This window comes from Orcinus orca, chromosome 7 (assembly GCF_937001465.1).
Source record: "Orcinus orca chromosome 7, mOrcOrc1.1, whole genome shotgun sequence".
Lineage (NCBI taxonomy): Eukaryota > Metazoa > Chordata > Mammalia > Artiodactyla > Delphinidae > Orcinus > Orcinus orca.
The window spans coordinates 27,146,505-27,160,178 of record NC_064565.1 but is presented as its reverse complement, the minus strand read 5'-3'; the positions used below and the strand labels follow the sequence as shown (position 1 = coordinate 27,160,178).

The 13,674-nt window shown below is 37.9% G+C and overlaps 1 protein-coding gene across 2 annotated transcripts in view; it reads right to left on the bottom strand.

Annotated features, from left to right (window-relative positions):
- Positions 1-13,674, bottom strand: part of UBXN4 (UBX domain protein 4) — a 32,163-nt gene that overhangs the window by 1,017 nt on the left and 17,472 nt on the right. Inside the window, exons 7-12 of one of the 2 annotated variants that reach the window (XM_004265446.4) lie at positions 11,704-11,758; positions 10,776-10,940; positions 9,615-9,742; positions 5,309-5,411; positions 2,979-3,110; positions 1,334-1,536 (exon numbers count right to left, since the gene is read on the bottom strand). In XM_004265446.4, coding sequence (XP_004265494.1) covers positions 1,334-1,536; positions 2,979-3,110; positions 5,309-5,411; positions 9,615-9,742; positions 10,776-10,940; positions 11,704-11,758 — 786 coding nt within the window. The remainder of the gene's footprint in view (positions 1-1,333; positions 1,537-2,978; positions 3,111-5,308; positions 5,412-9,614; positions 9,743-10,775; positions 10,941-11,703; positions 11,759-13,674) is intronic. The other variant, XM_049712684.1, reaches the window with a different exon arrangement.

The following is a 13,674-nucleotide window of genomic DNA, read 5'->3' as shown; positions in this document are numbered from 1 at the left end:
AATCATAGCTTAATACACAGAAATGGTCAGTTAGCAATTTTCAATCCTGTCAGAATCTTTAAGAGTGATTTATTTCTGCATGGACAATTTAGAACAAACAGTTCTTCATCTGAAAATGGAAAGGAAACAGGTGAAATTTACGCTAATACATTCTCCAACACTGGAGGGGAAGGGAGAGAGAAAAACAAAAACCAGTGGTGGAACACGAAGCTTCACCTGCTCGGATATACATTCATCCCATCCTTTGCCCCAACCCAAGACCTTTTCCCTTACCTGAAATAAATTTTTGAAACCCACACAGCAAGCTCTTCTATATGACAGTAATTCAGGATGAAATGCTTCCATTCATTGCTCAGTAAGAGCTCTGAAATTCAGACCTAACAAGACCTAGTTTGAATGTTGTTCTAAAACTAGATAGAGAACAATTTCTCTGTCCCCACTTGAGTAATGTACTTGTCTTCCTGCTTAATAGTTAAGAAAGAAATAAAGGCTGCATCAGCCCAGTCACAATGTTAACACAAATTGTCATCTAGAGAGTCAACAGGACACAAGATTAGGGATCTCCTTACAGCAGACAAAGGCAAGGATTTTCATTACTTAACACATATGATTGGTGTGAGGATTTGCTATTAATGGCCCAATAAAGTATTGAACAATACTAGGTATATATTGTAATAAACTGTGCTATTAATTATTAGAAGGGGGTATAATCTCGAATTCTAAGAAAATACTTCCTGTAAACCTCTTCCAAATATGTAGAATTTTAACAGAGGTATGAGCTAAGATCATTAGTGTTGTCTATCAGTATTACCATTCAAACCTTGGCCATCTCCAACAAAAGTAAGGCCTCTTGGTTAAGGAACTAGTCCAAAATAACTCTCTGAAGAGTTACTTCATTTTCAAGTGAACATCCAGTTTGGTCCTTCTCTGAATGACCCAGAGGAGGCAGTTAAATTATCTACAGCACAATGATCCCTCTAAAGTAATCATACAAGATGACTGTAAGAAATTAATGAAGTATCTTGTCAGACAAAACATGGGTAACAAGAAAAGATATTACTGTTTAGACCTGAAAAAAATATGCCTTTTGTTATGGGATAAAGAGAATTCAATAAATGAAATAATAAAATCAGTAGCAGTGAAAGTTGCTTTCCATGGAATAGGTTTTAGAAAGATGGCTGAGAAAACTCAGGTATTGAGCTTCCCAGAACATGTTGGGTTTTCCCCCTTATACAGAGAAAAGGCAAAGTATCCATAACAAAATTTTTCATTTTGAATAAGGCATTGGGCATTACTAACATATTTTGCAAATGGGGAAAATACAAACAAATACCTTTTTTCTGAGTTGCCAGACGATGCAAGGTTTGAGGATTCCAATGATGCTGCTCTCACCGAGGTCTGTGCAGGAGGAGGATTACTGAATAAGAAGTTGCTAATCAATCTCCAGATGGCAAGGAATGGGTAAAGTACTGTCCCCAAGAATGTCCAAAAGTCGCCACTGGAAGAATGTACCATGGATGTAGTTGGTCTTCCTGCCTAAAAATTAAGAAAGAACCTAGATAAAGACAACATCGGCCCAACCACATCACACTCAAGGTTCCAGATAAACTTTTTTACCTGGAAAAGTCCTGTGGATTTTAGTTTACTGCAAGAAGGTAAAATTGCCATCTTTTGCTGTTTTTCAAGTGTGTAAACTTCTAGGAACTCCTGGAGCTCTTTTTCTTTAAAGGAGTAATTACAACACAGAAACTGGAAAGTAGTTTCTCAGTGAAATGAACCAATTATTTTGAAGAGAACTAAACTTTTGTAATGAAATTAACAAGTTTGATTTTAAAAGTCTTTCTTAATGATTTTTAAAAAGGGAAAGGTTTCAGATCTCAATGAATACAACTAATCCTGATTACTGTTTTAGGTGTGGGGCTAAAGCTCAGATCTGGGTAAGCTACAGTAGTCCCCCTGCTTACCTGCAGGGGATACTTTCCAAGACCCCCAGTGGATGCCTGAAACCATGGATAGTACCAAACACTAAAGATACTATGTTTTTCCCTATACATACATACCTGTGATAAAGTTTAATTTATAAATTAGGCACAATAAGGGACTAGCAAAATTGCCAGCATCATCAGTCTTGAGCTTTAGAGCCATTATTAAATAAAATTAGGGTTCCTTGAACACAAGCACTGCAATATTTCGACAGTCTATCCAATAACCAAGAGGGCCAGAAAGCGACTAATGAGCAGGTAACATACAGAGCATGGATACGCTGAACAAAGGGATAATTCATGTTCCAGATGGGACAACACACCATTTCATCACACTACTCACAACGGCCCGCAATTTAAAGCTTATGAATTGTTTATTTCTGGAATTTTCCATGTAATGTTTTCAAAGTGCGGTTGGCCACGAGTAACTGAAACCACGGAAGGAGAAACTGCAGGTTAGGGGGCACTACCATATACTAACCAAGATATGGAAGAACCAAGCTCTCATCCCAGCTCTGGCACTTAAGGTGGCACCTTGGCAAAATTATTTAAGGTTCTGAGCCTTTTTTTTAATCAGAGATTAAAATATTGTTAGGATCAGATGGGATTAATATGTTTAAAAATGAATGTTATTTTTAGATTAAAATATTTTTTTAAAAATTGGTAAACAGTACTCATATACTCATACATAAATAAATGACACCAAGTCAGTAGATTGGCAGATATTCTACATTTCTTTTCCTCTCCTACTGGTCGTTTTTTGTACATGAAAATAGGTGAGGGAAAAAGCTGAAAATTTATATTGTGTCTCACTAGCAATACAAATATAAAGCCCAGGATAATGGAACAATAAACTGATCTAACATTTTTTGATACTTTGGACTTTAATTACCCACAGTACACTTTTCACCTTCCCTTCCTCTAATTATAAGAAAAGATCAAGAGCAGAACAAACAGGACTATAAGAATAGAAAAAATATATATGCATATACATACTGGCAACAGTACCACTGAAGCACTTGGGGCAAGTTCCAAATCCAGTAATTTCTTTTTATAATCTTCTTTGGTAAATTCCCTCCTGGGAAACATTGTTGCTAATGAAAAATTACCATAAGTGTTGCCAACGGTCTGTAACATAACAATAAGTTTTAAAACCTTACAGTGGAGCCTTTTTAAAGTAAGATATTACAAACTCATATGCATCCAAAATGACTGCTTTAATTTTAAAAGTTCACTTAAATGTAAAATCAAAAAACATTTATAAAAACTTTGTGCTTCAAAAAATAGCTGAAGGCTATCAAATCCAAAGAGTACTTAAAAGCTTTTAAAACTCAAAAATGACCATGAGGGTTTCCCTGATGGCGCAGTGGTTGAGAGTCCGCCTGCCGATGCAGGGGACGTGGGTTCGTGTCCCGGTCCGGGAGGATCCCGCATGCCGCTGAGTGGCTGGGCCCGTGAGCCATGGCCACTGAGCCTGCGCGTCCGGAGCCTGTGCTCTGCAACGGGAGAGGCCACAACAGTGAGAAGCCCGCGTACTGCAAAAAAAAATACCACGAAATAGCAAGAATATGTTTCCCAAGACTATATAAATATACTGAATAAAAATGAACAATTAGATATCTTAAGTATGACTGCAGTTTGCAATTAGAGTTTTCACTGTCCTTTCGCAAACTTACATTAATATCTCACAAATACCCATTTGGATTTGTAGGTATTTTGTATTAAAAATCTGGAATAGACCAGAATTTCCCTCATATTATACATATGACAGGAGTTTTTGCCTCCTCGTCTCAGTAAATGGTCCATAATCAACCCATATCACACACATAATCCCAGGTCCAGGAATTTACAGTGGGCAAGCATCACAGTCACTTTCACAATGTTAAATCACCTATACTTATAAAATCTTCCAAAGGAAGAGTCTAATTTCTGTTTTTTGTAATTTTTTAAAATTTTTATTTATTTATTTATGGCTGTGTTGTGTCTTTGTTTCTGTGCGAGGGCTTTCTCTAGTTGCGGCGAGCGGGGTCCACTCTTCATCACAGTGCGCGGGCCTCTCACCATCACGGCCTCTCTTGTTGCGGAGCATAGGCTCCAGATGCGCAGGCTCAGCAGTTGTGGCTCACAGGCCTAGTTGCTCCGCGGCATGTGGGATATTCCCAGACCAGGGCTCGAACCCGTGTCCCCTGCATTGGCAGGCAGACTCTCAACCACTGCGCCACCAGGGAAGCCCTGTTTTTTGTAATTTTTTACTCTAGGTCATACTACCTCTCTCACTGTTCTCACTCAACATAAGGTCACAAAATTAGGTCACTGTACTGAGATGAAGTTCTAATAGGACTGATGCAATTAAAGATCTTTCTTTTTTACTCATGTGATTCCCTCTTCACTTACCTGTGGCAGAAGCACCCCATTTGGGGAGGCCCTAAGTGGGGCTCCAAGGCAAAAGAAGGATGAAAGAGGCTGTCTGGAGTTGATTCTACTATAAAGCTTGGGGAAAGGGGTTATTAAAATAACTTTTTATACTGTCCAGCCAAGCTCACCAGTGGAAGAAGGCATATAACTTTTTAAGCATCCTTTTCTTGGGACCTGTAAGTGAGATGGCAGACTAAATGCAGAAGAGGTCTAGCAGAAAAGTCTGAATCCTAATTTTAATCTTGAAGTGATATGTAAAACAAATACCGGTGCGTGTAATAAGCCTAGATCCTAAAGGACATCTGATGCCTCATTTTGAAAAAGTAATCAATCAGAGAATAAAAACTAACTGGAAAGTACTCATATCTTCTCTTCTAAGATGTCAATTTCACCACCATTCAGATCTTGAATAAGGCCATGTTCTGGAAGTAAATTCCTGAAGAAGATACTTGTTGCCAAATAAAGATTATTGATCTTTAGGTTTGATCAACTGGCAGATGGTGGGAAAACTGCCAGCCCTAAAGCATTCTAAGCAACTTGCAGAAAATTCAGAGAGAGGACTAAGAAAAAATGCATCTTTTACAGAGGACAACTCCTTCAGATTAGACTTTTGGAAAATCACTCGCTTTTCATTCCTCCAACTGAATGTACTAAGGACTGAGAAAAGTTTCCAGAGTCTATTTTACAATAGCAGCAAATTCATCTTTTTACAGAACAAGCAGATATGCTGTTCCCATATGGCACTCATACATGACGGAAGCTCCACAACATCCCAGAGGCATCTTGTGCCTCGCTCCTGGGGATAAGTCATAACTTATTCATACTCTTCAAATCCTGCCTGGAAAACTTCCCCTCCTACATTCTAATAACCCATTCACCTACCTTCATTACAACTCAAGACATAAATTTACCTGTGCAGCAAACTGCCTTGCTTCTTCTAGAGGAGCATCAGAAGGGAACTGATTTGTAAAGGAAGAACCATCAGGAAGACGGAATTGAATTCTCGCAACACTGCTACGAGAAAATGAAAATTTAAGTCAGCATCTTTACTTATACACATTCTCAAACGACATCATTAAAACTAAGAGAAAATGGAAGTGGTAATGTGTAATGAAAACAGGTTTTTATGGAGAGTTGGGGAGGGAGGATTGGAGGAAGGTGGTCAAAAGGTATAAAATTCTAATTTAAGGTAAATAAGTACTAGGGATGTAACGTACAAGACGACTATAGCTAACACTGCTGTTATGATATATAGGAAAGCTGTTGAGAGTAAATCCTAAGAATTCTCATCGTAAGAAAAGAGGTTTTTTAATTGTATCTCCATTTAGCCCATGAACAACAGGGGTCTGAGCTGCACGGGTCCACGTAGAGGTGGATTTTTTGCAATAAACACATACTACAGCACTGCACTATCCACGGCTGACTGAATCCATGGATGCAGAACCGTGGACACGGAGTCATACATGGAATTTTGACTACGCGGGGGTGGCACACCAACTGCAACCCCGCACTGTCCAAGGGCCAAATGTGTATGAGAAGATGGATGTTAGCTGAACGCGCCGTGGTAATCATTTCAAAATATATGTAAATCAAACCATCAGGCTGTATTCCTTAAACTTATAGAGAAATGTATGTCAAATATTTCTCCAATTAGAGAAAATAAAAAGAAAATTGGCTTTTTTCACAGTCAAATCTCATTTATTATTTTTAACAACAGCTTTTTTGAGATAAAATTCACCTTTAAAATGTACAATTCAGTGGTTTTTAATACAGCCAGAGCTGTGCAACCATCACTACTATCTAATTCCAGAACGTTCTCATCACCCCAAAAAGAAACCAAGTGCTTTAGCAGTCAGTCCCCATCCCTCCCTCTCCCTTTCCCTGGCAACCACTCATCTACTTTCTGTCTTTGTGAATTTGTCTGTTTCTGGCACTTCCTATAACGGAATCATAAGATGTGTGACTTGTTGGTAACTGGCTTTTTTCATGTAGCATTATGTGTTCCAGGTTCATCCAAGTTGTAACAAGGGTCAGTACTTCCTTCCTTTTTATTGCTGAAAAATATTCCATCGTATGCTATATACTATATTTTGTTTATCCCCTCTTCAGTTGATGGACATTTTGGTTATTAGCACATTTTGGCTATTATGAAGAACACTGCTATGAATATTCATGTACAGGTTTCTGTGTGGACATTGTTTTCAACTCTCTTGGATATATACTTAAGAGTAGAATTGCTTAGCATTTTGAGGAACTGCCAAGTTGTTTTTCCAAAGCGGTTGTACCATTTTATAACCCCATCAGCAATGTAGGAAGGTTCCAAATTCTCCACATCCTTGCCAAGACCTGGCGGTTACTTACTTACATTACTTACTTACTTATTTTTTTTCGGCCATGAGGCATTCAGGGTCTTAGTTCCCTGACCAGGGATCGAACCTGTGCCCCCTACATTGGGAGCATGGAATCCCAATCACTGAACCGCCAGGGAAGTCCTGGTGGTCACTTTAAATTTAGCCTTCCTAGAAGGTGTGGTTTTGATTTGATTTTCCTAATGACTAATAATGTGGAGCATCTTTTCATGTGCTTATTAATCACTTGTATATCTTCTCTGAAAAAATACCTATTCAAATTCTTTCCCCATATTTAAATTGGCTTGTTTGCTTCTTTGTTGTTGACTTTTTATTTTTATATTCCAGTTACAAGTCCGTTATCAGATATATGGTTTGCAAATATTTTCTCCAATTTTTTTTTTTTGGCCGCACTGTGTGGCATGCAGGATCTTAGTTCCCTGACCAGGGATCAAACCCATGCCCCCTGCAGTGGAAGCGCGGAGTCTTAACCACTGGACCGCCAGGGAAGTCCCTCCAATTTTGTGGGTTGTCTTTTCACTATCCTGATGATATATGATATCCTTTGAAGCATAAAAGTTTTTAATTTCGATGAAGTCCAACTTATCTGTTGCTTTCTTTTGTCACTTGTGCTTTTGGTGTCATGTCTAAGAATCCACTGCCTATTCCAAGATCACAAGATTTCCTCATTTCTTTTCCTCCCAAGAGTTTATACTTCTAGCTTTCACACTTAGGTAGATGATCCATATGGTGTGAGATAATGGTCCAAATTTATTATTTTGCACATGGATATCCACTTGTCCAAGCAGCATCTGTTGAAGACACCATTTTCTCCCCCATTGAATAGTCTCAGTAAACTTTTCAAAAATCAGTTGATCATAAACGCATAGGTTTATTTCTAGAGACTCAATTCCTACTACAGGCATACCTCAAAGATATTGTGGGTTTGGTTCCACACCACCACAATTATCACAGTAAAGCGAGTCACATGAAATTTTTGGTTTCCCAGTGCATGTAAGTTATGTTTATACTATACTCCAGTCTAATAAGTGTGCAGTAGCATATGTCTAGAAAAACCATGTACATGCCTTAATTAAAAAATATTTTATTGCTAAAAATGCTATCAACTGACAACACAGAGTTGCCACAAAACTTCAATCTGTAAAAAACTGCAATAAAGCATTAGCGCAATAAACGAGGTATGCCTATACATCAACCCACATGTCCATCCTTATGCCAATACCACACTGTCTTGGTTACCGTAGTTTCATAGTTAAGTTTTAAAATCAGAAAGTTTGAGTCCTCCAACTTTGTTCTTTTTCCAGATTGTTTTGACTATTCTGGGTCCCTTGCATTTCCATATAAATTTTAGAATCAGATTCCTGCATAAATTTTGGCAAAAAAAAAACAGCTAGAATTTTGATAGGGATTATGTTGCATCTGTAAACCAGCTTGAGGATTACTGCCATCTTAACAATATAGTCTTCTGATCTATGAAAACAAAATATCTTTCCATGTATTTAGTTAGGTCTTCTTTAATTATTTCGATAATGTTTTCTAGTTTTCAGTGTACAAATTTTACACTTCTGTTAAATATATTCTTAAGTATTTTATGACTTTCGGAAAATAGTTTTTATTTATTTTATTTATTTATTTTTGGCTGCACTGGGTCTTCATTGCTGCGCACGGGCTTTCTCTAGTTGCAGTGAGTGGGGGCTACTCTTCATTGCAGTTCGCGTGCTTCTCATTGCACTCGCTTCTCTTGTTACAGAGCACGGGCTCTAGGTGCACAGGCTTCAGTAGTTGTGGTGTGCGGGCTCAGTAGTTGTGGCTTGCAGGCTCTAGAGCACAGGCTCAGTAGTTGTGGCACACAGGCTTAGCTGCTCCGCAGCATGTGGGATCTTCCCAGACCAGGGCTCGAACCCATGTCCCCTGTATTGGCAGGCGGATTCTTAACCACTGCGCCACCAGGGAAATCCCACTTGTTAATCTTCTAATATAGAAAATACAGAAAAGTACAAAGAACAAAACAAACATTAACCGTAATCCTACTAGCAGTATGTACTGGAAATCTGAATTTTTGTCTTTGCAACACATTTTTGTTTGGGGAACTGCCTTATCCCTCCAATTCATTCATTCATTCGGGTATGATTATCAGTAATATTTCCTTATCTCCTTCAGCACAGGGGTGGGCATGTCTACTACCCCAACCAGCTGGCCTATACAAGTGGACATAGTGATTGGTATTAAGATGGCCACATGACCCAAGCAGGGCCAATCAGAATTCTCAGTGAATGAGAAAAAGGATTAGTCTTTCCTCTCTAGGATCAGAAGCTCAAGATCCTGGAAGGTGCCAGGAGGCCCTAGGCTCTCCTGACACTATCTAAAGAGTTTCTCTGAGAATAAAGCGAAGACAGAAACCAAGAGATTAAAAGGAGAGAGAAAAAATCCTAATAATATCCTTCAGATCCCTGGATCTGGTGATGCCTAACCAATTCTATCACTGTAACTCCCAGCTGCAGAGCCAACAGATTCCCTCTTTTGCTTAATCCTGTTTGACTTGATACTCTAACAAGTGAAGAATTCCAGTACACATGAGATAATCACTATAATCATTTTGATGTATGTGCTTTCTGTCTTTTGAAAAGAGATTTCTTCAGCCTTCTTTTAAACATCATGTATTTAGTACCATTACGTTGTACATTCACATTCAATGACAAATACCACTGGCAGCTGCCAAACTGATCAATATGTTCTTGCAGAACGATTTATTAATCCACAGAACACATCAGTGTTAAAAAGCAGCCCACAACTGCTTTTCTCCTCAGCTGCCATGTACACACATACATTTTAGCAGGAAATAAAGTACCTTCTTTCTTTTGTGGAAGAGTCTCTCTTGACTTCCATTTCTGCCTGTTTGGCTAGCAGGGCAGCAGCTTTAGCAGCTTCTACTTCTTCCTTTGTCTTTGCAAAACGAGCAGCTCTCTCTGCACGGTCCTTTAAAACAGTTGTTAGATACTAATTATATTTCACTGCCAGAAAGATCTAGTTACACATTTCCAAACATAAGGAACATAAATATGCATGAAATTCCTTAAGGCCATACATGAACTTCATCACTCTGATTCTGGTATTTTTTAGTTTTATCAACTTTCAGGGACCAGAGTTATTAGTAAACAAACAAGGACTTGACTTTGGTCACTATTCTCTCTCTAAAGTCTGGAACAAGGTCTGGCAAATAACAGATAATCAATAAATATTTACTGAATGAATAAATAAACGAACAATATTAAGTAGGGTGTAATATGTATTACAACTGCTTAATTCTAAAAGCAATTGTTGGGACTTCCCTGGTGGCGCAGTGCTTAAGAATCCGCCTGCCAATTCAGGGGACATGGGTTCGATCCCCGGTCCGGGAAGATCCCACATGCCACGGAGCAACTGAGCCCGTGCGCACAACTACTAAAGCCTGTGCGCCTAGAGCCTGTGCTGCACAAGAGAAGCCGCTGCAATGAGAAGCATGCACGCTGCAACAAAGAGTAACTCCCACTCTCCACAACTAGAGAAAGCCTGCGCACAGCAACAAAGACCCAATGCAGCCAAAAATAAATTAATTTTTAAAAAATAAATAAATAAAAGCAATTGTTGCAAAACTATCCTAAAGCTTGATGTGTCTAAATCCTTTGAATGTCCTAAAAAAGATGCTTATGACTGGCGGAGCCTGTGACGTTGCAAATTCTTAGCTTCTTTCCTGGGGAATCTTTGAAAACTACCTTTTCACTACTGATAAAATTCATAATATAACACTGAGAAAAACTACTTACAAAAAATCATCTCAAGTTTAATCTTAACTGTATTTTAATTCAATACACAATTTCTAGGAAAAGAAAACAGAATTGGTATGCTCTGAGTCCCTAAAATCTACTATTTTCGTGTGCCCTGTCTGGTAGTAAGCCAAAACCATTGTGCATGAAAAAACAATTTCACTAATGTTCTAGAGTCAAGCATTAAAAATAAACTTAATACTCACCAGTGCAATCTGCTGTTTTATACGCTCTCGAGCTGCCCTATCTTCTGCCTTTTCTCTGTTTCTTTCCTCTAACATTCTTTTTGTTAATTCTTCTTCTTGCTTTCTTTTATAATCCAACATTTCTTTTCCAGTTTTCCTCCTCTCAATTTCCTTCTTAATCTCTCTCTGAATTAAAGAAAAAGTAAGTTTTATGAGTCAAAAACAAAATTTAATAATCTTCCCTTAATATTATTTTGTATGCAGGGAAAGCCAGTTGTAGGGTACAGCTAAAGGAACAGAACAACTTCACAAAATCTAGGGGTCTAGTAGAATATATTAACAGCATGGGTTAATGGTCAAATGTCTATCAATTTATAAGTCTTTGCCAGTGGTTCTGTTAAGATTATGATGTGGTCAGTGTCATTTGAAAAAAAAAAACATTACAGGTCTTTGGTTTCTGAGGTGCCCTCTAAGGACAACATGGTAGTCATTTATTTAGCTTGAAGACCTGATAACCTTCGTATATTAGAGCCCCAAAGAGATGACGGAGTTCAGGTGCACAAGGTGAGAAAAACGAATGGTGCACTAGAATGCAGCAACACCAAAGGAAAAATTCAGCAAAATATCTACGCATTTCTTTTTCACAAAAAGGAACTAAAACTCTGAACTGCATCAAACCAATTTTAGTTCAAGTCCCTTTATTCTTAGCATAAAGGATTTATTGCAGAGGAAGAAAAGATGGTCCAACCTATTCCTAGCAATTTATAAAAAGAACACAAAAAAGTGTACACTATGACCTTACTACAGAAGACAGATAATTCCCCTCACTGTGCTGCAACACTGAACTATATAACCAGGAAGCCATTCCAGGTTTGCCAAACTGAATAGGGAATCAAATGCTCCCTCACTTAAGGGAAGAGGAAAACAATGCCAGGCACATGCACTTTACCTGTTCTTCCTCTTTCCTTTTCTCTTCTCTCCTTTCTTCAAGTTTTTTGGTTAGTCTGTATTTTAAAAGTTTAAAAAATACATTAACTGAGATACATCATATTAATATAAATTACATTTAGAAGATTTCTTTAGCTAAAAACTGGGGAAATGTGGAGACAGACAAAAAACCTCCTGAAGGCAAAGCAACAACTTACCTACCTGGTCCCTGCCCCTAGGGAAATCCATGAGGAGTCAGTGGGACCATCAGAAGCCTCACTCCAGCTCTAAGTCCCTTACCTCCTACTTAACATTAGTTCCCATTCCTCCCAATTTATCAGATCTTGATTTTTTTTGTTTTGGCTGCGCCATGTGGCTTGTGGGATCTTAGTTCCCCGACCAGGGATTGAACCTGGGGCCTTGGCAGTGAGAGCTCAGAGTCCCAACCACTGGACTGCCAGGGAATTCCCTGAATATTTATTTGAAAATATGCATCTTCAAATACGTATGTATAAATCAATGACTTATAAATGTTTTACTTCTTACAAAGACGTAAACAGTATTATGGCACAAAACTGTTAAAAAATAAAAGCAAAAAGCTGAAGGCTAACATTTATAAAAACCAGTAATTCCGAAATTGATTCTGAACTGTGAGAAACTCAGCAATTAAAAACTAATGATTCTGAAAGCAGACAGTGGTAATGGCTGCACAACCTTGTGAATATATAAAAACCCACTGAATTACATACTTTGAATTTTATGGTATGTGAATTATATCTCAATTTTAAAAAACTAATGGCACTTTCTCTCAGAGGGATTTAGGTTACACAGGTATATGCATTTGTTAAAACTCAGTTGAACAACTTGTGCCAGAAATCAAGGGATGCTCAAAGAACGATGGTTTAGAACCCCAAAGAGATGATGAAGTTTAGGTGCACACAGTGAGAAAAATGAATGATGCGCTAGAACACAGCAACACCAGAGGAAAAATTTAGCAAAATGTCTACAGATTTCTTTTTTACAAAAAGGATGTCAAAAGGACATAAGGCCCAGGATGAAGAGGTTCCACTAACCAAATGTGAAGCAATCTGTGCATCAAAAAAAATTGTAAGAGAAATTAATTGTAACACATTAGGGTTAAAAAAAGGACCCATGAAATATCTTACTGCTGACGGAAGTTATGAATTGGTATAACCACTCTGGAAAACTGTTCAGCCAGTATCTATGACCCAGAAATTCAGACTCCTGAAAATACACCCAAAAAATATGTTCACCAAGACATGTAATAAAAGAATGTTCATAGCAATTCTTTCTTAACTGACCCAACCTGAAAATAATTCAACAGTAGAATGGATAAATAAATTGTGGTACAGTCAATACACAGTCAATATAGCTATACAGTAGCAAGCAACAATTTGAAGTGCTTACACAATTTTAATTATATGATCATATGACCCGGATTTTTGAAATGCTGTCTAAGCAGCTAAAAGTTACTTCCCAATGAAAACTGTTTTGTTATTAAGAGCTTGTCAACATTTTATCTAATCTCAACATTAGTATCCCTTTTCAAAAGCTTAACAAATTTTGTGTATATGTATCTTCTAAGAGTGCTTTATAGTTTTTTTCAATTTAAGAAATCTCAAACAGCTGTAGACCCACTCTGTCCTGACAGGCTAACTATAAAAGTAATAATGCTCAATGAAGAAAACTTGGCAACCCCAGAACAAAGCAAAGAAAAAAATCTCGAATTCCAATTTCATAGATACCAGTATAAACACTTTGGTGCATATCTTAACATAACTTTTTTGGACTCATTATACTATATAACACATATACACCAATATGTGTACATATTTTTTAATTAAAAATGTCATATTATATTCTATTTACAGAACCGTCAGGCAGACACAAGCAGACACCCCTTTACGTAAGAATGGAAACTATTGGGGGGAATTCCCTGGCTGTCCAGTGGTTAGGACTCTGAGCTCTCATT